Source organism: Diadema setosum, chromosome 14, assembly GCF_964275005.1.
Source record: "Diadema setosum chromosome 14, eeDiaSeto1, whole genome shotgun sequence".
Lineage (NCBI taxonomy): Eukaryota > Metazoa > Echinodermata > Echinoidea > Diadematoida > Diadematidae > Diadema > Diadema setosum.
In genome coordinates, this window is record NC_092698.1 from 7,100,186 (window position 1) to 7,127,952 (window position 27,767).

The following is a 27,767-nucleotide window of genomic DNA, read 5'->3' on the forward strand; positions in this document are numbered from 1 at the left end:
ATATCTAGGACCCTAGATGTGGAATATAAAGCAAATAATCAACTTTTGGTTTCAGGCAATGAGACAAACTATCACTTCCTCGGCGATCTGAATGTGTACGCTATCTTTCCTCAGCTGCGCTTCGGAAAGATAGCTACATCCAGATCGCCTCGGAAGTGATAGTTTGTCCTGTCACCTTCACCGACGTTGATTATTTGCTTACTATCTGTATTCATCGCCATGTCAAATTGCAAGGTTGTGTAGTTCTACACTTTATCATTCATGTCTGTTTGTCAGAATTGCCACATTTAATTGCTCAATCATTCATCAACATAATCAACAATTTACATGGCCTGTCAAAATGGTAGCCTACCTTATTCCATATTTATGCATATTGATATGCACAGATAAAAATCTTAGGCAGGACAACGTGAGGGAATAGGCCTAGAGTTTTCTTTTTCTTTTTTTTGCCTAGCATTTTGCCTGTGGTGTCATTGTGCAAGTGATAGGGATTAGACTGTAGGTTGTGCAAGCACAACCACTTGACTCTTCAGCACTTCATGCCATGCAGCACTTCCATCCGTAAACAAAAGCTCCCTCAACAGTTTCAGTACAGTGGTCCCATTTTTTTGTTTTGTTTTTTGTTATAAGCATTGACCATATTCATATCTTTGAAAGCAAAAACAAACAAAAGTTGTGCCTGGAATATATACTTGATAAATTCCATAAATGCCATTGTAGGACAAGTCCACCTTCATAAATATGTAGATTGAGTGGATGCAACAATATTAGAAGAACACATCTGTGAAAGTTTCAGGAAAATCGGACAATCCGTTCAAAAGTTATGAATTTTTAAAGTAAGTGCACAGTCACTGCTGAATGAGAAGACTATTACATTGTGTGAGGAAAATATAAAGAAAACTTCACAAAATTTTACTTTTTGAAAAAAGTACACATTTCCTCCACTCGTCACTGACTTATGCTGAGAGTAATATTATTCCCCCTTGCCTTCTAAAAGAGGGAAGTCGAGCATTCTTTTATTATGTGAGAAAAGTAACAATATCTTGAATTTTATTTATTTTTTTTATATCGTGGTACACATGTGACATCACAAGCTGTAGTTAGTCTTCTCACCCAGCAGTGACAGAGTAGAAACTTCAACAATTCATAACTTTTAAACGGATTGTCTGATTTTCCTCAAAGTCTTGCTGATGTGTTCTATTAATATTTCTGCATTCACTCAATCCACATGTCTATGAAGGTGGACTTGTCCTTTAAGCAAAGACAGATAAACAAAAAAGTCTTCCCTAGGTAGCCTTGAGGTCTCTCCTAATATTTCAGCGAGCATGAAAACAAGTTGACAATGATTGCAATGCCACATCGTATTTAACAACATCAAGAGAAGCTGTCCTAAAAATCAAAATGACTACCGGTATTAAAAATGATACATGTGTATTTAAGGAAATACACGCTTTTCTGACTTGCCAAGTGCTGAAAGATGGATGACATTTAACCTCTCATTCCACTTTGCCTTTCACCCTGAAGCGAAATGCAGAAAAGTAGAACTGATATTGCATTTCTGTAATGCCTCCTGAAGTAGTCACAGACCTCCATGTATTTGGAATCTGCTCCAAATCTGCTGTGATAATGTTCACAAAAAACATATTTGAATTATGATTTGTGTTTCATTTGATTTGCTTGATGTGAAACTTAAAGCTATTGCTATTGTCCATGTGAAAGTCATATTTTGCAGTCATTGCATGTATCCTAGTTTCGATAACTTCACAAATCAGGCCTGCTGTTCTTATTGTTTCTACATGCTCCAATCATGTACAGACTTATGACATGATGTAAAGTGTACACCCATACAATCACGCATAATCTAGAATGAGTTGAGTAGACAAAAGCGCACTGTTAGCTTGCCCGTTGTAGTTCATTATGATATATAAAGCATTGTGAATTACATGCTGCACTAGAAAACAGTATAGTGCAGTGTCATGATACAAACTTTATAAATGCAAACTACATGTGACCTGTTTCTTATGGCAGACTTTCCATCATAAGCTGCGTTTATCAACTTTCCCTTGTTTGAAATGCTTTTCAGTTCCCACTTTTGAAATGCGTTTGCCATCCCCTTAAGATCGCATTTCTCGAGTTGCATTTTCAACTCTGCTGTGAGTCAATTGGGAGGCCATGTCACTGCGCAGGAAAAAAAAATTAAGCAGACTGAAACTGGACTGAAACAATAGATTGGTTATTACCATTCAGTTTTACTGTGGCCATGTATATTGTGCCGCTGTAGAGACTTTTATGCTTTTTCTGCCAACATCATAATTTCCGCATAGGGTACATGTTCCTGAGTTTCACCTGTAGCTACAATAAATTGCCTGCCTGTGCCTTCATTCTCCTAGTTAGGCAGCCAAATGAAATCTAAGTAAGAGTAAATTTCCATTCAATTAGCTGAAAGCTTGCTTTCCCCAGGGTAATGGATTCTAGGCTCCCACTCAATACATGACCTGTCTGCTACATGTGTGCCTCTAGTAACAGAGGCTTCTGTGGTAGCTGAACTGGTGCGCATGCGGTTGTACAATGACAAGACCAGAATACAAATTGATAGCTCTTGTAGCTCCCACTTGCAATGCTTACTTGATAGAAAAGTTTGGAATTACTTTTGTTTTTGTTGTGCATTGAATGACTGATAGATCTAAAGATGAGATGCCGTTTTAGAAACAACTAGGCCTTTTCTCACATGATAGTATTTTCTAGCGAGTTCATAAAATGTGACTTCTCAAATGTCGTTTTCAGTAATGTTGAATTCATTTTCATGATACTTTCTATTGGATTTGTGCACTACATGTACACATGTCGGCCTGCTGTCTAGCAGTGCTATTTTGTACTGTTGGTAATGTTAGTCGAAGCACGTACCATTATTGATGAACAGTTCAATACTGGAGAACCAGGGAATATTGGCCTTAACAAGTGCAATATTCCGTGGTATCCCATGAAATAAAGCCATCCAGTATGATGATTGTTATCTATGTTAAATCAATACTGGTATATCTAGAAAGGGCATAGAGGCCTGTAAAAGCAGTTACAGCTGTACTAGAATATGAAGTAGATTCTGCACTAAGTTGTGACTTGTGCTTACAGTATAAAAACATTATTTTATGTAGCTTTACACATGTAGCAAGCAAAGGCATGGCAACAGTCGAGACAAAACACAGTTTATTATTGCATGGCCACTTTACTAGAGTAGCCTATGGGGAAATCAATACATTAGCCTTTGTTTAATTAAATTTGCTCTGATATTGCACATGGAAATCAAGTGGACATAATATGCATGTATGATGCGCTGCTAAAATGCCGTACGTAGATAAAGATTTGTCTTGTGGCGTCGTGCTGCATTTAGTACAGTGGAAGCCATTAAGTTATGTTTCTTTTTTTTGTGTGTCTGCTGCTCCCTCTTCCTCTTACAGCTGACCACACCATGGCCAGTAGACTGCGAGCCAAAAAAGGATCAGACACCACAGTCCCCGTGAACAAGGTAAGTGCATGTAAGCAAACTGTCAAATGAAGGAATTATCCACTTTCATTAAGAATGACATGAATATTGTAAAAATTTGATGTTGAATGATCTTAATTTACATACTTCTTCATATGATGAAGCAATTATCTGTCGAAAAAAAGTGCTTATGCCAAATTTCCAGTGGAATGTATAAACAAATACTTGTACTATGTAGGCCTATACATGACATATGTGCATAGTACATGTACGTACAAATGTACAGTCATGTACACCTTCATTGTATATATGTTCATAATTCATGCTTCATGTTTTTGTTTGATGTTATTTTAGAGATATGTGAGTTGTTTTATGTCAAATCAAAATGATGGTACTAAACCTAGAAACTGTAGGGCAAATCTTTGATCAGACTTGACTCAGAAGTAATACCACTTCCTAAACAAGAAAGTTACATGTAGATTGCTGATCAGCTTCTACATGTGGGTCATGCATACCATGCTCCTACTTTGATCCATAATATACAGCAATCTGCTTATTAGCTTTATTGCAGATCTCCCTTCATATTTAAGATGTACATCAGTTCTGAATAATGGCACAAAAGCATCAGAAATGGGTTTGCTTTTATGCCCGATACAACATATGTCCTAAAATGGTATGAATGATGGATAGGTAGCATTAAGTGACATACTAGGAACACAAAATGGATCAATATTACATCAAAGACCTAAAAGTAGCTCCCCCTTATCCACCTTGCCATAAGAATAAACTATAAACACAAACATTGATACTAAAATTTGGAAAATGCATCGTAAAGCAATTGGCCTTAAAAAAAGAAAGTTATATGTAGCTTCACAATACACACAAATATAATGTGAACCTTCTGTAATGATTAAATGAAACAAGCATTAGATCTTTTGTTGTCTTTGCTGATGTCCAAAGAGTTCTTGCGGGTCTCGAGTTACCAAGCTGTAAAGACACAGATCCAAAACTGGATGACATGCATTGCAAAAATGATATGTTTTATATTCATCTTGTATATTTCTGTGCATATTATTTGAATTTATATATATTGAATAATTTCATTCTTGGAGAGATGCTATTGCTTTTAACATATGAATAGCGCATCATTAATGCAGTGTAGTATTTAGGACAATAAGAAACCTTCTAGATCATGTTCACTTCAGATTCAAGAATTTCCTGCCCTGCATAGTTTTCTTGATAATCTGTTTGTCAAACAAGTCATAGGCAGTATATTTATCACCTATGTAGCATAGATTGTTTAAATGCAATATGATACCTCACTTTCAATACCAGTTCAGTTTAGTGGCTCTCAAACTTCTTCCATGCAGGAACTGAAGTAGACATTCTTGATGATAATATATATTTTTCTCTCATCGCTAGTTTCCGACCAGTTGCTGCTGAAGTGCAAGCTGGCAATTAGAGCAACCCATATTATGTGGACACTCACATTTGCTGGTTCATGTTGAATACAAATTCATGGAGAAAAAAAAAAAGTAAATCTTTATGATGATGCTGCATCTTTACGCTGTGATTTCTGCTTCCATGCCGTATTGTTACTGCTATTTGTAATTTCGAATTTAGTTAAATTTAGTTAGATTAATTTAGAATTTGAATTCACTGCATAATTGATGTGACAGGATTTTTCCCCTCAATGTTAAATTCGCACTACAGAAATAAAATGTGGACTGTAAGGGTTAACACAGTTTCCACTTTCTCCCCACTAGACTGGAGATCATCTTTCTGGCCAATCAGACGGGATCCGAGGGAAGCCGCAGTTAAACATTGGTGCAGATACCAAAGGTAATGCTCACTGATCCAGGTGGTGTTGGAAATATGCCCAGGGTGATTTCCCAGAGAAGAAAAGCTTAGATAATTGTTTATTTGCCTGTGTGATTGTTTGTGTTAACTTTTGTTGTCATAAAAATGACCTTTATCAGCCCATAGTTTAGCTACTTAAAAACATACATTGTGCTCTATGTGTTCAGTGAGCTTGGTCGTTTGCTTTAGTTCAGTTTTTCATCACGCCATTGTCAAAGTACACATTCTTGCTTTGTTGCTACGTAAATCTTCGATCGTTTGAGGTAAGAAGCCATCATTTTTACTATCAGAATCACATGTATGCATGGATTTGGCTTTGGAGCCTTGATTTCTCCCGCTGGAGCTTACATGGATCGTTGGATGTGTTATGGACTGGTGGAGCTAACCAGTGCTTCTTGTAATAATGTGTGAGATGACAAAAAGGTGATGGTGAGTGCTGGTTGCATCTGAAGAAGTTAGATGGGTTAAGGACATTTATGAAGCAGCAGTGTTGAAATTTTCAAGGAATTCATTATCAAACCATTGATCCGAAAGTAGATTACAGAAAAAAAAAATGTGCTGGTATTCATTACAAGTTTATTGGATGATATCAGTGATACATGTGTTTGTAAAAGCCACCGTGATGCACAAAATTTGCTGATGTAAATGTCATACCTACCCTTCATTATGTGTTAATATTAATTTTCAGTGTGAATTCAAAGTCTTTTCTTTTCTTTGTCAAAAAGCAAACTTATGGATGAGATGTTAATATCTTGGTCTGAATAATTTGTGCTTTTATTTAGCATTGGTGGCAATGATAGGAAGAAAGCCCTGTGGGATGACCATTATCAGAGCTTCCAGGCTTGAGCCACCAAAGATAAATGTCTCATGTGCGTGGTTGGCAAAAAGTATATAATTTACAAAGTCTCATAGACACAGTAAAAACATATTTCCGTGGACTAATCGAGTCTTGAGAGATTTCAATGTGGCACAGGCAGTTATTTATCAGATCATCTAATTACCAAAGTAAATAAGTTCATGATATTTTGAAGCATGTCGTTTTTAAAGCTATGCAGTAAATGGAAGTAAACAAAAAAAAAAAAAAAAAGAAAGAAAAGAAAAGGAAACTGCCAAGAGGATCCAGCTTAGAGGTCCCTAGTTTAGTTTGTAATTACGGCATGGTATTGTTCACATCTATGATTTGTACTCTTGAGCGGCTACATGTCGGATAGTGTTTTTTTTTTTTTTTTTTTAATGGGGATATACCTTGATGTATCATCTGTAGAGTACAGGCTGTATCAAATCTAGGTCATGTTCTGAATCATTGTCACTGCCATTTCACATCTCTCACTTCTGAATGTAACTGGACTGTGTGCGTGTCACTGTGTGCATGGGGGTAATGAATTGGTTGTTTAACGTTTCCTGACGGTGACCTTTACATCACCCTCATGAGGCCGTGGTAGGAGAAGCTGATGCCAGCTTCGCCTGATCAGTTCGGACAGCCCAGTGGGGCAGAGAAGATCAGGCACCAATGCTAGGGGCGAGTGTCTGTGCAGATTTGCATTTTACATGTGCAGTATTTACAGGAAGCATGCATATTGCTCATTTGCGATAACTATCACCATTCACAAACCACATTCTTCCTTCATTTTGCTGGTTAGTGCATTAGGTGGGTTTGGATAATATATGCTTCTATGTCTGTGTCCCCCCCCCCCCCCCCCAACCAACACACACAGATGACAGACAGGGTATTGCATGCTAGGGGCATCTGTAATGGCCTGCATCACCTTAGATTTTACGACCATTCTCATATTTATGATGTTGCCAATATTCCACTTAAGGATTAACTGCATGGTGAATTCCGAACCTACACACTGCATTTATGAATGGACCACGAATGGACATCGGGTGCAATAGTAGAAATCGAAATCTTCTACTTCCATACCCTCAATCATCATAGTTGAGCATGCGCATATAATGTGTATACAATCACCAAAGTCATAGGACGTCCAGATGGGTTTCTTCCAAAGCTTTGTTGCTGTGCACATGACTTTTAATTTACTCATCAGTTTACTGATCCAGTTTCAACATTATAACCAGCTTTGACATTTTAAAGGGTTTTAAGAGGTGACAAGATGACAAATCATTTATACTCATGCTATTATCCAGTTTAAAAGCAATTACGTGCATCCAAATTGTGACTATTTTACAGTTCCTTATGTCTCATGCAGTGTCAGTAGGTCATTTGTTTTTCAATTGACTGCATTCATTATTACCATTTCTTTGTAGTCAGCATTGATGGAACTCACCCAGGATCCTACGTATTTGATCAAATTTATTTCCATTAATGTTATGAAAAGATTGCAGGAAGAAGAAGAAGTAGGCCTAATTCCTTTTAAACTTGATTTATCTTTTAAAAGCTGCTCCTCCTTTTGTGGGGCTATCTCTGTTGGAAGTTCGTGTGTGTGATTTTGAATCACGAAGCACATTATACACCATGCTTCATCATTTACATCACATCATTTGTATTGCAATGTTTAGTGTAGTTTCAAGAATCATTTTGTTTCTTTTGTTTTTTGTTTTTTTTTTAAGTCTGGTAGACATTTAGTGCAAAAGTTTATACAACAGGCAACACATAATAATCTGTCACTTACAGTGTACACCAGAAACTGCTATGCTTGTTGCAATAGGCCTACACATTGTATTCAAGCTACTCATCCAGAGTTTAAATCACAGATTTTTGCAGTGCAGGGTTGATGAATATATATCTTAGCACATAAAAGGTTATGAACATAAGTATAGCATTGATTTATACTTTGTTTACCTGAGCTAACAGAACAGTTTATATTGCACATACCTTTTATTTTGAAAGTCTGATATTTAATGAGGTGGAATGTAAAACAGATTCTTCATAAGTATTTAAATTGGTATTGGGCAATTCCACGGTAACGGAAGGACATTCAGACAGAATTTTCACAGTTTAAAAAAGTACTCTAAGAAAAGTTTGATGGATACAGCATTTCAAACTACAGAGATGTATTACCAGAGCCAAAGACTATAATTTCCACCAAAATTTTTGTCATACCTGCTAAAGAGTAATGAAATATGCATATTAATGAGGTCGGTAACGGAAGGACATCAAAATGGACATGGGTTTTCAGGCAAATTAGTTTTTATCAAAACTCTGTGAAGTTTATGGAGCTATTTTAATTTGTTGGTATACAGTTTAATTGCCATAGTTTTAGCTATAATGGAATATATTTGACTTTCAAATATGTTTATTTATTTTTTAATTACACCACATAATGTCCATGTGTGTGTGGTAACGGAAGGACGGTAACGGAAGGACATGCAGATCGTCTGTGTAAAGTGTATGGGGAAGATGGGTTATGGTTAGTTTTTATTAAACCTCTCTAAGGTTAATAATTTTTTTCATATGTGGCAGGTATACAGTTTGATCCGAATAGTTTTAGCTTTACTTTTATGTATTCAACTTTGAAACATGTCACCTGGTTTTTTAATTACAGCACAATGTTTTCATTAAATGTGTGGTAACGGAAGGACAAAGAGCTTCGTGTGCATACAGTGAAGGATGTTATTTCCAACTTTAATGTTAATCCTTGTAGTCCAATGTGATATTTTTTCTTTCTTTTGCTTAATCCCCCGTAAATAAATCATGATTAAAATCTGCACACATCACCCTGGAGAGTAATCTACACGAGACCATAGTTAGATTGTTCAAAATACTGCTAATTCCTAATCATATGAATTGATTATGCAAATTTATTCAATAAATTACATTTTAGCCCATAGAATACTAATGTGAAGCAATTTATGGACATTTCTTGGTGTGGATCTTCATTTTGAGGTATTAAACAAATGTAGTGATAAAAAATTGCAAAATCAATCTCAATTCTTTTATTTTTTATTGTTTCTTGAATTTCTTTTGTATTTCTTTGTTTTTTCCCTTTTGTTGTTTAAGTGGTTTTTTTCCAAAGAAAATTGTTGCAGACCACTTTTTAAACATAGTTAAGCGAAAGTCAAGTAATCAAAGTGATCGAAAGAAAAAAAATTATCAGATTTTTATGAGTTTTATGAAAGAGCACTATTTCCCATAGGGTTTGTACACAAAATTACAAAATTGAGCCAATTTTGGGTCGACTTGCATTCAGGAAAGAGGTGTCGCTTCATTTGTTATTTGAATTTAGTCAAGGGTACTTAGAGTAGGTTCTGACACATTTGTGTTCTCATCTTAGGGATATTAAATAGCTAAAAACAGACTCTAAGTCCTTCAGTTACCACACCTTTGTCCTTCCGTTACCAGCTTCGGTAACGGAAGGACATTTTTAATTTATTTATAATTATTCAAAGAGGAGGGGTTTCGTGGATGGATGGGTGCCAAGTTATAGGCCTACCTAAACTTGCTTTACACTGAAAATTTTATGGTTTTTATATTACTATTTTTCATAAAATATTAAAAAGACCTCTTTTTGTGGTAACGGAAGGACAAAATACAAGGTCACCTTTAGGAAGTCACTGAAGCGTTACAAATCATGGAAACCGTAAAAATATTAAATGAACTGTTTCTTTCATAATTACTAAGTTCTAAATATAACAATTCATAACATTTATTTCTCAAATATTGAATACAGGCCATGCTACATTTGTATTATAATTTATGCATTTTTGAAAATTAATAAGGTTAGTTAAACAATTGAAAAATTGACCCCGAATATGTTATAATACTAAACATTTTTACTCAAATCAATAAAATTCACACTTTAAGCTTTCATTTGATACCAAAATTGCGTGGGAAATATGAATTTGAAATTTTAGATGTCATGTCCACTTTGGCGTGGAATTGCCCAAGTTTAAGACCATATTTATGGAAAGAGAAAAAAGTATTATCACTCTTCAAGGAAAAAGTTGATTTTCCAACTTACAAACAATATGCAATGCATGTTTGTTACAGGAAGCAGTATTTTCTTAAGTTGCTAATTTGAATATTGTTTGACAGGTGAAATACACTAAAATAAAGTGCTGCAAAATATGGTGTATGCAATACAACTATAATTATTAAGAAAATGCCTCTTGAATTGCAAATTTTGTTTTTTCTTTTACAAAATTTGTGTGAATTTAAACCAGCATTGTATTACTGGTATCACAAGATTTTTCACATGAGAATAACTGCAGATATTATTCCCGGAAGCAATGTTTTTGAATGAGAGATCATGCGTGTGGGTGATTGTTCCATGCTGTGGACAGAGGGGCTCATGTAAAGTTTGCAGCTTTCTTTCTTGATAAGGTACTGAAACAATTGCAGTGCAAATGCATCCTATATTTTTATAGTGGCATCAAATTTAATTCATCATTATCCCCCATCCCAGCTGTCTATTTTTACACTTTTTGTGTGTGTTTGTGTATATTCAATTATTTTGTTGGTTTCACAGGTATGTTATGTTGTAAGATCACCTTACTGGTATTTAATGCGATGTTGTTAATAGTGGCCCCAGGCCATGCAAACACCATATAAAAGCATGAGTGATATTTGGTGTTGTCAATCAAACTCTGTCTTCAATATGTCAGAAGAGGAAGTTACTGACAGTTTATTGGTATTGCTCTCATCTTTCCGAAATTTGATCTGTCAGTGTTATATTTTATGTATGTTCTGCCTGTTGCCAATTCTTGATTCAGGTAATTTACCTTTTATCATAAATGCATAGTTTTTTATGTGTACTTTATACTGAATTTATATGACACTTAGATCACAGCTTCTTCTTGGATGTGTTTGAAGAAGCTTCTTTCTTTCCTTTTTTTTTTCGTAGGTCAATGTTAATGCTTGTACCTTTTCAATTTTCATTTTGTGATTTCAGCATCAGCAAGCAGTGTCAACTGGAATTCCCTTGAGTAACATTCACAAGGTTGAAAGTTAATGTGTTTCCCTTCCAACTGTAGTGCGGGTGTTAGCTTTTTCTTGTACATTTATTTTTGTTATGCTGTATGGCATTTGCATTGTGCTTTATTAATTCAGTTATTCATATGGGTGTTTCTGACTTCTACAGTGTTATTGAAACTAGTAGGAAGAAAACTCATTTGCAGTAATCTTATCACTTTTACTTTATTTTCTGCTGTACAAAGAAAAAAAGAATCATACAGAAGAAACATTACTAACAATGCATGCTTGCTCCATGAACCTTAGTCTATTTAATCCCCAATCTATTGGTTACATCTCTTTGCAGAAAACTAATGTAGGAACACCACCCTTTTATGACATGAGAGGAAATTTGCGTGTATTCAACAATTTTATGTTGAGTTTGACAAGGACTCTGTCACGTGTGTTCACTATCCAGCACAGGTTTATAAAAACCCTGCATATAAACATACAATCCAGATCTTATGCAAGACATGACTGAGCGAATGTCTGATATTCTCCCATTGAACGCTCCACTTGTACTACAACATTATCATCTTTGATTTCTTTTTTCCTGCCAGACCTTCTTCTGATACAATCCAAATTGAAAAATCCTCTAACCTCAGAGGGAGGAGTGGACTGAACTTCTTTAGTCAGAATGCCTACATATCTCTGAATGATTTGCTGGAAATCTTAGTGTATGGAAAATCGTAGATGGACAAATATTTAGCAAAGAAACAAGAGAGCTGCCTACATTTTGGATTGTTGCATTGCCTGTGTCATTGCCTGTGTGTTGTCAGCTAATTAAATGGTACAGAGAATTGTTACAGAATATAAACAGCTATACACCAAGTTACTTTTTTATTGTGATCAAACTTTAAAGATTAAACAACTGCTTATGAATTTACAAAGTGTATGTTTATGCATTTGATCAATCTTGCCCTTTGGGATGATTTTGTTTCCATAGATACACTCTTTAGGTCGCATAAGACTACAGCTGTATACCAAGGCAGACACACACTTGTGAAGTCAATAAGTGATTGTTATTATACAAATAATCCTTTAAACGAAAGAAGGAAAGAAAATGGACCATACTCAAACCTAAAGTATGTCTGAAATGATGTCTATCATTTGTGTGATATTCCTTGTTCCATTGCAGTTAGGAGTTTCTGTTTTTGTATTTTATATGCGAATTTTACTCTCAAATAGGCGACTATTGGGCCACCTTTCACCTATCAGACCAGATGTTGAGAGTGAAGAGTTGAAAGCCACATTGGTTTTCCATACAACTTTAGTTGCATGATCTCAAATCCCAAGTTTGGCATTCCAATCTAACTTGAAGCCTGCAAAAGTAATCTTGTCCCTGTCCCTGAATTCAACATGAGCGCAGTTGCAGACTGACACATAGGGAGGTGTTCATGAGAATGTGCAGCCATTTCGCTCCGAGTGCCAATTTGCAGAAGATCTGGAATAGCTCTATCATCTGTCCATACTCTGTATGTCTCTCTGTGTCCGTCCACAGTTACAGTGTAGCTCCTTGTTACAAGCGAGAGAGAAAAATTCCCCATCCTCACTTTTCATGCATAATCTGTGTATCCCATCCACTGACTTCCTTAAACCTCGAGGTATGCATCAATCATATTCCTTGCCCGTTTCTTTGCCTCCGGCCCATGGGGTGTGGAGTCATTATGTTTTCGGGTTGTTTCTATGATTACATCCTCTCTTTCAGCAGTGTCTTGCACCCAATCCTTCAGAATTTGAACTGCAGATCTACCATGTAGATGTCGCATTAGAGAAATAAACCACAGTTCTGTTTTCTTATGTAACACTATAACCATTAAGAGTGCAAGCTGTCAGTTCTGGTTACAAAATAACTTTTGATGTTCAATTTCATTTTCCATAGTATGTTGATCTTATTATAGTTCAATAACCACAGTGCATGTGTGAAAACAGACAACACTTTTGCCAAGTTATTTACAGATGTACCAGAACTGTCATAGTTTGTCTTTGAAGAGATGAAATGAAATTGCCTAAGGGCCAGTCCTCCCTGTCAATGAGGGGTCTGTTGATTTCTGTTGCAGATTGAAGTTGAGGAGGTGTTGGGTGTATAAAGTTAGTGTTAATTTTGTCCATGGCTAGGGCATGCTTATCCGTTTCTTTTATGTTTGTGCGTTTCTGTGTGTATGTGTGTGTGTGTGTAGTTATCTCTGTGTGTCTGTCTATCTGTTCAATTTTACTTGTGAACCCAAAATGTCACCCTCACAAAATGTGTCAAGCCCTCTGTATAGCCTTCAGAAGAATTTCAGTACGCAAAGGAATCCACCTCATTATTAAGGCTTTTTATACTGTACCAGGGCTCGACATTCTAAAGCAAAGGCCTGATGGCCCAGGGCCACTAAGAATTGATGTTGGGCCACAAAATTTTTAAAAAGGCTAAAATTCAGTATTTTAAATTTTCATATTTCCTATTAATTCAGGCTACTCCATTTCTTTCTTTGGCCGCCAGAATTTAAAATTCAAAGATTTGAGTAGCCTGAACAGGGCACCATATAAAGTTAGGGTCGAGCCCTGTATACCGGTACTCTTTTGAGGTTGTGAGTGAGGTCATGGTAACATTTGTGTCAGAATGTTTGGAGTGTAGACACACTCACTGGTTGTCCCCTGCCTGTTTGATCACCAAATCTGTAAATTAGCAGCTTAGCTTGAGCGCACTTCTTGATTGATATTTCATTGCAACCCATGAAACTGAAGGATTTCAAGTGGTTTGTTGTCTATTATGCCAGTCACTGACATGTTAAATTATGTATCTTTGTCTGACACAGTGCCAGTGACTAACATTTCCGGGAATGTGCATGTAGTATGAAATGTCTGGAACCAATGCTTTGCTTTCATCATAGAGAAGAAGTAATAATCACTTGGTTTATGGATGATTTGTTCCTTTTTGAAGGCATGTCACACATATCATCAATCACATTCTAAACTAATTCCTTTCATTCTGTGAAAAGACTAGAATGCACGGTCATTGCAGTAAGGGTGCTGTAGCACAGACATTCAATTGTGCATGTTTTCACACAAGTACATAGTAATATTAATGGAGCATACAGTTTTGTTAATATCCATTGGACACAACATTATGCAATGATTAAGCGAGCCAACATAATCCCTGACCAAGCTTCTTTTACCCATTTTGTCATGTTGTTCACAAGGGTTTGGGTTGACATATTAAACTATGCTTGACTCTTCAACATTGCACAAATAACGTATTGATTTGTTGCTTTTCTACAAGTCTAATGTTTGTTTCATACACTGTAGACTGCAGTCAGCTATACAAATATTGCAAAATGTTTTCTGTGGATTGGACATACATCAGAACAAGGGGGCTCCCCTGAATATGAATTGCTGATATAAATTCCAAACTGCACTACACACTGTACATAGTCATATCATAGTCATATCAGCCCAAATGCACAAAGGTAGCTGAAATCATATCAATAGTGTAATAGTCCGTGGACTATGAAGGCGTATCTTGCACATGCCCATACCAGCGTGTGTTTATTGATGGCTGTCACTTGACATATGTAATTTGTCATGCACATTTATGCAGTTGAAATTTGCAAAATCCATGGACTAGCTTTGAACCACCTTTATGAATTATGGCCATTGCATCAATGCCCTTCAACATCACAAGTCATCGTAATACGTTTGTCCTTTTTACTGGTCCACTTAATATGGAAGGGTGTGGTATCTTTCTGACCGAATCTCTCTCATCATAATGCAGTTTTTGTGTGAATATTGTGCTGTTTTGTATATTGCCCCAATCAATATTATGGTAGTAGACGGTTTTTGTTGCTTGCATTATATGATAGGTTCAGTGTGTTATTTATGATTGAAGACTTTTTTTTTCTGTGATTTGGTGAAGTCAGAAGTAATATGTCTGGCGCAAAAAGGGGCCTTCCTCAAACCGATGCACCATTCCTATTTTTGCCACCTAAAAATCTGTGTTTGAGATACACCCTTTGTAGAATAGAAATTGATTGATGAGTGTATGAAAATCAAACTCAGCTGGGATGTGGAGTGGTACACTGTAAAAGTGGGTATTTTTGTGGGAGTTACTTTTCGCACCCTGCTGAGTAAGATGAATTTCATGTGTTTTTAATTCTTCAGAATCAAGACATTTCGTAGTGGTACATATGTATGACGAGCCTAAATGTTTGTGTGCTTTTATTTTTGATCTAGTGTCTGGTCACACGAAATGCACAAAAATTTCCACTTTTACAGTACTCTAGCCTTTGTCTAAGTATGACATAGGAATGAAAAGATTCATGTTCACATGTTTTATGCCTTGTGAATTTCCCATGCAGTATTTATCTCCATGTACACGTAAGTTTGCATGTGTGGTTGATATGGAGACTACAAACCTGCAAAGTGTGAATGGTGAATGAGATAATGTTGTACATTGCAATTATATGTATACAGCCATTGTATCTGTTGGATGTATCTGTTGGAGTGTCATTTAAATGCTATTTTAGTTTAATGGAATCATAGCAAAGATTATGTCACCTTTGATTAACCCTCTGCATGCCACAGTACAAGTAATTTCCTGTCTGTAGGTATTTCTGTGAAGTTTTTGCACATTTGACTCACTGGCAAAGAAAGGGTTAAAACCATCTACCATCTTTATGCCCCCCCCCCTTTTTTTTTCATAGTTCCCTGTCAGTTCAACTTTTGTAAATGCTCTGGGACATTTCTGTGTGCATGTGAATATACTGAGAATGGAGAAAGCTTTAAACTTTTTTTTTTAAAAGTAAGAGAAGTATTTCTTTAATCAGCTCCATCCACCGTAAAATCATGTTTACCTTTGTTTAATTCACACTCATATTTCATAGTGCACAAATCCACAGGATTTTTGTTTTTATGCCTCCGCCACGAAGTGGTGCCGGAGGCATTATGTTTTCGGGTTGTCCGTCCGTCCGTCCGTACGTCCGTACGTACGTCCGTCCGCTTTCGTTTACGCGATAACTTGAGTAATATTTACTGGAATTTTACCAAACTTGGTCCAAGTGTGAAGTATGATGGGGCAATTAATTGATTAGATTTTGGGTGAAATCGGCTGAAGGTCAAAGGTCAAAGGTCAAGGTCAAATCATGAAATTGTATCCGTTTACGCGATAACTCAAGACTGGATGGAGCAAATTTCACCAAACTTTGTTGGAGGATGATGTATGATGGGACAATTACTTGATTAGTTTTTCAGTGAAATCGGACAGAGGTCAAAGGTCAAAGATCAAGGTCAAATCCTAAAATTTATCTGTTTACGTGATAACTCAAAACTGGATGAAGCAGCTTTCACCAAACTTGGTCCAAGGATGATGTATGATGGGACAATTAGTTGAGTAGATTTTAGTGACATTGGCAAGAGGTCAAAGGTCAAAAGGTCAAGGTCAAATGCTACAAATGTTGCAATTTCCCCCATATCTATGCAATGCCCAAAGGTATTTTCTTGAAACTTGGTGTGGACATGTACTACTGTGTAAAGATTCTCCAGAGAGAGTTTCATGTCATAAGGTCAAAGGTCAAAAGGTCAAAGGTTAGGTGAAAATGTTGCAATATTACTTTTTCTCAAATGCTTCAATGTATCTTCGTGGAACTTGGTACATATGCATGTACTGTCTGGCAGGGATTATCTAGGGAATTTAGGGGTCATGGGTCAATAGTCAGGGGTCAAAGGTCAAGGTCAACTCCTCAAAATTTTACTATTTCCCTCATATACTAGTATATGCAATGCTTGCATTATTAGTTTCAAAACTTAATACATGCATTACCTAATGGAGATTCTCCGGGAAATTTCCAGCCAGAAGGTCAAAGGTTAAGGGTCAAAGGCCAGGTTTCAATGCCCCCCCCCCAAAAAAAAAAAAAAAAAATCTCTTTTGTACCGTCATCACACTCTTTCTTCGTACCTTGGAAATTACTCATTGCATAAACTTTCCCAAAATTCCCCAAATATGTGTACCTGCCCTCTTAGAAAATTATAACAAACCCAGTTCAAGACATTTCTGACAAACCAGTCATTTCAATATTTTGCCAGTTATGTGAAACTGTCATGGATCACACATTGTAAAGACATTGTACTATACGCCTATTGGGAGAATCATGCATTATGGCGGAGGCATCAGTCGCCATAGCGACATTTCTAGTTTTTTCAAATTTCTGCCTGATGTGCAGACACTAGCATCGTGTGCATTATTAGTTTGCTGCAGAGTAGAGACATGTATTAACATAAAAATGTAATAAATATTGAGTGCAAATCATATCTTCTATGTGTGAATAGTCAATCTAATACATTTCTAATGCCATAATATTTTGATTTTGCTTGTGATGTGAAATAGTAGCTTTGGTAGTCAAAATAATCCACTACAATAAAAATGTATCTTCAGAATGTCATGTTAACTACAAATTGTACTCTCCGTTAAAAAGAAACCAGGATCCTATTTCATAAAACACTCTGCAACATTTAAATTCACTGTAAATTTTGTTACTATGGTCACAGCTAACAACATTGATTCAGGTTTCTGCATTTTGATTGCAGCTGATTGTACGAAACTGTTGAAGTTTGCAAAACTCTATAATCCTGGTGATAGTCTTAGTAATAAGAAAGGACATGCTCACTTTTTTCTTCTGTTTAAAGGTGTTGTGTTTTCATATTTTGTGTTCGTTCGCCTACAAAACTTACCACATGTATTCTTTTTGTGTTTGGCTGTTCACTGATGTATCTATCCAAGATTTATCAGCATTTGCAAGAAATATGTCATGTACTCTTAATCTTGCCAATACGTTCGTGTAGGTATGTGGGTAACCATCATGCCTGTCCTTTTCTTGAAATGACTAATAATTCCTGAGCAGTGCTTGGTGTTGCAAGTGTTTGTGGCAAGGAAGGTATGATCTCACTTATGTTTTCTTTTGAGGAGAATGTTCCCCAATATTGATGCCTGTTTTGTTTGTTTCTGTTTCTGTTCTAACATAGACCTATAGCAGCCTTGTCAGAGTACACACCTTTCCTCTAGACTGAGGTTAGAGTTCAGCCACATTTTTGCTCAAGAGACTTGTACATCATGACCCGCTGTATTAACTTGTTATTCTTGACCACTAATCTCCATCTCCCATCACCTTGAGTGAACATGTAATTCATGGATCCCTAATCAATTAACCATTATGGCTCTATACACCTCATCCTTTGTTAGCACTTTGTATGGGGGGGGGGGGGGATTTTGTGCTGCGTTGTGCAAACTGAAGAAGAAGCAAGCCGTGAGGCCCAGAGTTCTGCTCCAGCGGTATTGTGTACGTGCGCTTTCCATGCTATGTGTGTGAAGTCAGTGTGTGTGTGTGTGTGCGCCTGTTCCTTCTGAGTGAATGCACTCACGACCTTAAATTTCTATTGGTCCTTCGTGGTGTTGTGCTAATGTACATGTCGTCGATCTGCCATGCCAGCAAGCTGTGTCTCTGCGCATTTGCCAATGCCATCCATTTAGAGGGAATAGTATGCTCGTGGAAATACTACCTGAGCTGAGCACACGGTGCACCCATAGGCCAGAAGAAAATATTGCTTGTAGCTAGCTAGCTAGCTTGTTGAGGCCCTGTTGCAGCATGGTCGCATGCATGTCAATGGAAAAGAGTTGTGTAGCACAAGATTTTAAAGCATTCGAGTCGCATAATACCAGTACACCTAGGGCTCATCGAGCTTGTCCGGTTGTGTAGCAGCAGCATCTGGTTGCGTTGAAGCTCCATCTAGACTTCCAAGGTAACGTACTTGAAAAGCTGCTAGGTGTGTAATGTAAGCTCTGTTCATATCCTAAAGCCTGGTAGGCCAGTGGAGTGCATTCCATGCTCCCATTCCGGGCAGGCATTCCATTAGAGCATTTTGATGCCAGCTTTCTGTCTCAGCCCCATTGCCATTGGCTGTGATGATAGTTCATTGCCTCATTTCTCTACACCCATGTTTGTAGAGAATTACACAAAATATCACCTTCCATTGCAAACTTAGCTTAAATCCATAGTTTCATCCATTTCCTTATAGGCTTTCTTGTAACAGTGAGCTATAAAGTGATAAAATGATGTGTATTTGTAACGATGGACCTTTTTTTTTTTTTTTTGTACATGTTATTATTTCCCCATAATTACAAAGAACCAAAACAATAAAAAGGGCACCAAAAAAACAAACAAATTATTCAAATTGTGGCTGTCGTAATATAAGGGGTTTTAGATGATCTCTCCTTTAATGTTCAGTTACATGTACAAGGCTTTCAATAGGTCACACATGAGCATGCTTAAATACTTAACCCCCCCAAAAAAAAAAGAAAGAAAAAGAGAAAGTGAAGATCGAACTGCTGTGTAACATAGTTTATTATCAATTCTCCCGTTCATGCTGTTAATCTAAACACTGTATTATGGAGGGGAGATTTTATCAAATCAGCCCATGCAAGCTTAAAACGTCATGTCACTTCGCTGTCACAAGTGTAATCGTGCTGTATATTAATATAAAATTGCTAATGTAGTTTTTCCCTGTACCCTCTCACTAATGGTTTCTTTAATTTCATGCGCTTATTCCTCTGTACATTGTTTGTCAATTTAGATATTAGATTTGTGATTTCAGAGCGTTATAGTTTAAATGTTTTTTTTTTGTCGGTTGTTATCATGTGAAGTGGATTATTCTGTCTAGTGGTGTGCTATTCTATACTTTTTCGTATCTTTTTAACCACGGGGAAATGCACTCAGTCTCTATAATGATATACATACAGCTATTTATCACTTTCATGTCCCAGTGCGTCATAACAAATATACGTATGTAAACTGTGTGCCATTTTTTTTCCATTTCTGCCATGGCATGCCACCATCATTCTGACATATAATGTGCAGTGCGTAATAGCTCAAGAAAATTAATAGCACTTATTAAAGGTTAATGCTATTGTCATCAACTTTTTTTTTTCTTACATTATCAAACTTCCATTTTTATCACTATTTTGCCCCATCAAAGTTGTATTGCCATTGTGCACGACCATATTCATTAGGTACATCATGAGGAATTATTTGATTTATAGGAGAATGTGAAGACTTCAGAAAGTTGTTAAAGGCTTTTACAAGGCTTTTACCTGAATTTGCAAACTTTCATATATCCCAAAGTTGATAGGCAAGAGGCTCTGATTCCACTGAAAATGAACTCTGCTCACACTCCTCTTATTCTTGCCTTAAATGATTTATTTTAAGGGAATGTAAGTTGATGAAGTGAAATATCTTCATTGCAGATATTTTTCTTTCACGCAGATATCAAAGTGAGGATACTTTTTCATTTTTTGACCCGAGTGCATATGATGCATACCATCATTTTAAAAATGGATCAAAATCATGCCCCTGCATGGTCTTGTTAAAGGGAAGATAAACCCCAAGAGCAATGTGGATTGAGTGAAAGCAGCAACATTAGCAGAACGCGTCAGTGAAAGTTTGACGAAAATCGGACAATCGATGCAAAAGTTATGAATTTTTCAAGTTTTGGTGTTGGAACCCCTGGATGAGGAGACTACTAGAAGTTATGACGTATGAGTGGACAACAATACAAAGAAAATATAAAGAACATTCTACAAAAATCAATTTTGCATGAAAATTACGAATTCCGTCAACTTGATACTGACATATGTTAAGGGTAACAATTATTCCCCATGCTTTCTGAAAGCGGTTAGTCAAGTGCTCTTTCATAACGCTAGAAAAATGAATTTTTGTTGAATTTCCTTTATATTTTCTTTGTATTGTTGTCCTCTCATACGTCATAACCTTTAACAAGTATTTATGTGTGAGAAGCAAATGAAATCTCTCTGAGTGATAATGCAAGCTCCTATTCTTTAAAAATAAAATTCTCCCTTGTATTCTTGCTGGTATTGGGCTGTAAGATTTGTAGATGGAACTGCAGAAATTTGAGGAAGATCATGTACACTTGAAATGCACTGATTTTAATGTGGATGTGTGGGACTTGTATGATTCACCTCTGTGTAAGAAAAATGACTATAATTTGTATAAGTCTTTTAAGATTTTATCTAATGATTATTTACTCATTTTAACCATGTTAACACACTTGTTTGATGTTTCCTCATGTATAAGCATGCAAGAAAAGTCAGTTTGTTTTATTTTGTTGGTTTCAAAAGAATTCTGCTGTTGGGGAGGCTGGTAGAAACATTTTGCAGTCTTATTTGAGACTGAGTAATGCTGACGCATGTAAACTTCTTTCTTGATCTACTCAGTATTCAGAGCCACTGTGATCACACATATTTTATGTAAATGTACAACTGTTGTGTTTTGTGATCACAGGTATGTCCAGTTGTTTATGTACTTGTACTGGCCATTCAGTCTTTCTCTTCATGACCACAATTGCTCTCTTCATGACCACAATACACTTTATCTTTTCATATATATATACATATATATATACATATATGTTTGGTTGAAGATCACTTAAATGAGAAGTTACACCCTATTAACAATTTGATAGTGCAGTAATACGGGTAGTTTGCCTATTAGTGGATTGCACACAACTCAAAAACCCCTTCCCCAACAAGAGTTTGATCTTGATACACTGCCAGCAAAATAAATTATACTAGTAGTATGCTGCAGAATACACCCAAGCATGAATTTAAATGCCCTTGAATGCTTCTAGCTGGACTGAAATTCTGCAATTGTTGTGCAAGCTCTCTTCTACAATAATTTATGGCTCCACATTTCCCATAATTGTGGCTCATTCATTGTGCTGGATTGTGTTTTAAGAGTGTTGATAGACATCAAAACAGTAGCCATGTTGTCATTTTGTTCGTCAAACTGATAAGTATTTAAAGCTGCTTTCCAAAAGCAAATGTGTTTTTTTTTTTTTCACTAATTGTTATTTTCTAAGGAGATGGTTATTATGTGAGATGTTTCATTTGTTTTGTTTTGTTTTGTTTTGTTTTCTTTTTCTTTTTCTTTTTCTTTTTCTTTTTCCTTTCTCATTTTCTGTATCCAAGGTTTGACTTCTGAAAGCAAAAGTAAAGAAAAAACAAAACAAAACATGGTTTAACATTTCTCTTGTTGACATGTTTTATGTTGTTGGCAGGGGATGGCAGCCTTTTTTTAGTTTTCAAATCCTTACTGACTTTCTTCATTAGATATTTGGCTATTCTTACTCTTGATTATTTTTTTCCCTCTCCCATCCACACTACTGCAAGCCATTCACTTTTCAATTGCAGAATTAGTCATGGCAAAATGTCAGAAAATGAAAAGAGTCTAATGATTAACTGATGCTACGTTTAGGTAGAGTTTTTAACGTTTTTGTTGTTGTTGTTGTTGTTTCATTGTTCATTTGTTACTGCAGATTTTGATAAGATTATGAGTACTAATATTAAGAAAAAGGAGAATTTGACAAATTAAGTTCTTGTGCAGAAGGGTTTGTCATACTCTGCTTGCAGCGGAGCTCATGCAGCTCTGTGCGTGTGACTTCTGATTGGCTTCAAGTGGCTAACCTGATCTCCGTTCCATTCTTTCCTCAGTAAACATTAACAAACCCTTCACACAAGTACAATGTACATGTCTTTTGAGGATGAAGATAATGCATGGTACAGCTGAGTTTTGTAGCCCTGTAACACTGTTCCCTGTAATGTATATGCCTGGTTTTTGTGTCTTTGTGTGTCACCGTTCACTGTTCACCCACACATCAATTATTTAACTCATGGTATCATGGGGAGATCCACATATTGTAATCTTCCATTCTAGCAACTAGACTTACATTCCTCTCGCTGAATTTGAAGAGAACCTAGTCCTTACATGAGTACTAGTATTGAAATAATAAAAACAAAACTTTGATCTGTCATGGATTTATATGAAAATTCACTCCATACTGGCTAATTCTGTGCACGTTAATAATCACCTGTACATCTTTCAAGCATTTCTTTCATTCTTTTCCATCTTTGTGTGCCTCTGCCCGTTGGAGATGAGCGGATAGCTATTTATTTTTAAATATTTACTACCTATGTTTGCTCTTAAGTTCTGCTTGGAATCGATGTTAAATTTGCATTGCGCTGACGACTTTCATTTCAACATATCTATGAGAGCTTAACACATTGGTCAGAATCTTATTTCTCAGTCAAGTGACCAGAAACGTTCATGTTTTTTAATCTGGCCATCTCGGGTAAAACCACCATGAAACAGAATGCTTGCATTGTACGTACAAGTAGGTTTATTAAAATATCAATTTACACTTTCACTTAACCATTATATTGGCTATATATTTCATATGTTTGACTAACCAGCAGAAGATATTATACAACTACCAATCTTTAGCAGCTGAGCCAAACAGCGAAACCGTTCCCAGAGCATTCATTTCTGATAATGACTACAATGTAGTATCACATGTCAATATTGAAATCATATTTCAACTTCATTGGTATAGATCATAACAGTAAGTAGTACTAAAACAGTGCAGGGTAGATTTAGGGTCAGATTTAAAATTTGTTACGTATCCAAAGCAGCAACATGCCGAGGAAATTGAGATATATTCCCACAGGAGTTTGTCGTCATTTTTGTGATTGGCTCTCCCCAACCACCGGTAGAATGCATGATAACATGCATGCAGCCCAGTGTAGATTGCAATGACACGGAAACAATCAGATCCCCGCATGCTTAATACTATGCTCGAGTGCCGTTATCAGAACGGTGCCATGAATGACTCTGCATTGTCAGCCATTCAAACATGGTTGAACTTTGTCCCGGCGGCACCTGGGCTAAAAACCGGCAGCTAGAGCGTCAGAAACCTTGGCTTCGGCTCAAATACAGTATGCTGTCACGTTCATGTCCAGATGTTATTCATGAAGGCCGACGAGGAAGAATCTGAGAGCAAACAAAGCGATTCACAATCGTAATGTCATACTGTTGATGGATTAGCTTTAACGAACATTTTAATATCCTGACCACTATGCCCAGTAAAAGAGATACAAGGTATATGGTAATTTCAAATTCTGGTTTTATTGGTGATGAATCAGCATGAGTTGTGCAGTAGTCAGAGAAGGCTGTTTATTATCTGTTTGCATTGGTCTGAAATGTAGACTAGCATCTCATGTACTAGTACACATCTGTACCTTGAATCTACTAATACAGCATAGCATTAACATCACTAATCAGTATTGATAATCATGATTGCGGAGGTATCTCTGACACTGTTTGAAAGCAGTATGACATTCATACTGTAAACGAAATGTACTCTTGAACATTGATTTTGAATCTACCCACTCCGCTCTTTCAACTCAAAGAAGGCCCTTCACACTTTTCCCATTCCTTTCTTCATTGTGTGTGTGTTTGTGTATGTGTGTGTGATTACAAATATATCCATAATTTCATTCATGCTCAGCTTGTGTACATTTATTTCTTTACGTAACGCACATGGGCACGCCTCCTGTCGTTTTTTTTTTTCTTTATTTCACTCCCAATTTTTTTTTTCCTTCCTTTGTTGCATTCCATTAATTTTCAGAAAGCCTCTCACAGTCTCAGTGAGCCTTTCATCTGATGGAGTGTGATGTCAAACTTTCAACATTTACCTAGTCAAGGTATAGGATCAGTAGTTTTGAATGAAACTAACCAGTCACACTAAATATATTCACACAGACCTCTCACTCAGTTATTGTTTTCTCCCCTCCCTTTCCTCCTTATCTTTCCTTTGTTTATTGTCTGTTTCTGTGATCTGATAAATACCAAATTTATGTGTCAAGATATGTTTGTTCCATTTAATAAGTTTTGCATGTCTGTTTTCTACATGAAAGGTGCAATTACCGTGATTACAATGAAAGATGCAAGATTATAGGAGCAGCTATAGTCAAACAGTAACTGTCTCACAGATTTTATATAGTGATATTTTTTTTTAAATGTTAGATTGACCAATAATGCTGTATATGCCATACATTTCGCAAGGTTTTCGTTTTCGCGAATTTCGCGAGTCGGGTGCTCGTCGTGAATTTTTAACACACAAATGATTAACTCTGATCTTGACGTAAATGTGACGTGTGCTTTTACATTTCTCCATTCATTACTGTACTCCACGATCGCAAATTTAACCACTCACGAAATTGTTGGGAAGTCCCGATTCATGAAAAATTACCAGTAGACTTGTTAAATATGTGGCGTATAGAGTAATGTACTTCTGTAGATATTAAATTTCACAAGTGAGTTGACAGCGTCACATCAAGGCATTAGAGTACAAGTCTCGCAAGGCATTGGGGATACGATCCATTGTAATGAATAGACTTTGTTGCTGTTTTTGGAAATCAGTTAGGTAAAGCCTGAATGTGTTCTTATCATTTATTTCTTTTATCTTCTTGGTTGATTTAAGAGATTTCAAATGGGACTGATTTAAAGACGAAAGTGAAACCAGGAAGTGAGGGTATGCCTAGGTATGCATGTTGTATATTCCCACACACCCTGGAGTCATTTTATATCTTAACACAATAATCTGTATTAGCATTGGCCAGATATGTTGTGATGTACCTGTTGACACAAAGTGAGGGACAGCGTATCAGATGTCGTCCGCAGCTCTTGTGTATGTAGTTCATTGTGACAGCCACATACGACTCTCTCTCTGCGAGATCCACTTTGATGTATGCATCCCTTTCCCCACCCTTTGCAGCCACAAGATAGCACTGTCCATGAATACTAATTCATTTCTGTATGGACTGAAATCATTTCTTGAATTACAGATGGTGAATTCAGCTCCATTTTAATGGGAAGAAGAGGTAATTTCATCTTGCACCTTTTTGCGTTAGAATCTGTTTTTTATGTTTTTGTTTCTTTTTTCTTCGATTTGTCAGTTTTTATGTGACAACTTTTTTTCAGACTTTTTTTTTTCCCTTCAAAATAGTACCAACTTGAAAAATGCTGAGCTATATTGGATTGTTCATAAAGCAAAAATCGTAAATATATTGGTACTGGGTGACTGACATGTTAGGCAGTGTAGCCAGTAAAAGCATGTGTTAATGTGATGTGATGTGTGCCATGTATATTTGACATGCTCAGCATGTGTGCCTATTTACCTGTCATGTTTGTCGCATGACATTTATACTAACACTAATGTGCTATCATTATCGTGCGGTAACATCTCTCTACTTGTCTATAGCTGTGTACCAACACGTAGTTTGTGTGCACAGTGACTCCGCCCTCCATGACACTAATCTCACCTTGGTACTGTGTGTACACATTCATTACTCCTCACCTTTTTAATCGATGTGAATAGGGGGGGGGGGGTATAGGGGTGCTAAGATTCACCCATTCTTTTCCCAGTATTTGACTTGTGGTGTCTGACCACCTCAGGCCCTCAAATTCTGTCATGTGATGGTTGTGCATCACATCAGACAACTTTGCATGTTGGACTGAAGCAGGAACAGACTGAAGTTTTTGTCATGAGTCTCTGTGGATGATCCCCTCCCCCCCCCCCCCCACCTGTTCACATTACTGCATCATCTATGATAATGGGAACAGCGAAATAATTAGCACTATTAGAAATGGGTTTGAGAGATCACCGTCATAGCGGTTTTTTATTTTGCTAAAAAACAACAACATGTGAGCAAGTCAAATCAACACGTTCTTAGCGGCATGCTTTCCCTACCACATGTGTTGTACAGTATAAATTGTAGACCACATGTAACACATGTCATACGTCATCTGCATCCACTATTGATTAATCACTCAGGCAAGTAAGAAAATAGCAATGTAAAGAAGATAATACACAGAGTGATGATACCATGTATTATCATGTAAGTGCATGGTAGTCAAGATAATGCTCAAATTAGGGCATTTTTGGTCATATTTTCAGCAACATCTTGAATCTGGAGGGCATGCTGTGTGCATTAAATTCAATTCATCCAGGATTTCATTTTTTTTTTTTTGTATGCTACCTTAAGTTTTCTGTTATTCTTTGATATCTGAGACAGAGAACAGTTTCATAACATACATGGTGACTCAGAAATATAGAGAAAGGAGAGTTACTTTTAGTTTTTCTTTGTCTTTTTTATTGTAAAAGCCAGCTACATTGGAGTTGTCTTAATTTCTGTGATAAATTGTTCAAAGATTTATACAAACTTTATGTTGATGTGGTATCAATTCACTTTTTCTTTTGATGTTACTGTGTTACCACTGGGTTGTTTTTGTGTGTGTGTGTATGTGTGTGATAGTCAAAGCTCTTCACATTATGAAAGACTGTATAAGTTTACAGGCACACAGCAGAATCAGTTTATGTTCATCTCATTTGCTATATACCACTCATCATCTGTCTGGGTACATTCCTTTTCTTCTTCTTTTTTTTTTTTTTCCGTGGGAGCATTTTATTACAAAGCTTCACAGAAAAGAATATATTCTGCTGTCATGTGCAGGTATCTCGTTAATGAGATTTCAGGCGATATCTCCCCCCCCCCCCCCTTCAAATGTGTGGTCCCAGACTAAGCCGTTAATGTTGGTAATGACTCTGCCATCCAGTCTTCACAAAAAAGCA

The 27,767-nt window shown here is 36.6% G+C and overlaps 1 protein-coding gene across 1 annotated transcript in view; it reads left to right on the top strand.

Annotated features, from left to right (window-relative positions):
* The window catches only part of LOC140238036 (uncharacterized), an 89,238-nt gene that overhangs the window by 19,294 nt on the left and 42,177 nt on the right, over positions 1 to 27,767 (top strand). The window contains exons 2-3 of the mRNA XM_072317962.1: positions 3,456 to 3,523; positions 5,248 to 5,323. Coding sequence (XP_072174063.1) covers positions 3,467 to 3,523; positions 5,248 to 5,323 — 133 coding nt within the window. The 5' untranslated portion in view covers positions 3,456 to 3,466. The remainder of the gene's footprint in view (positions 1 to 3,455; positions 3,524 to 5,247; positions 5,324 to 27,767) is intronic.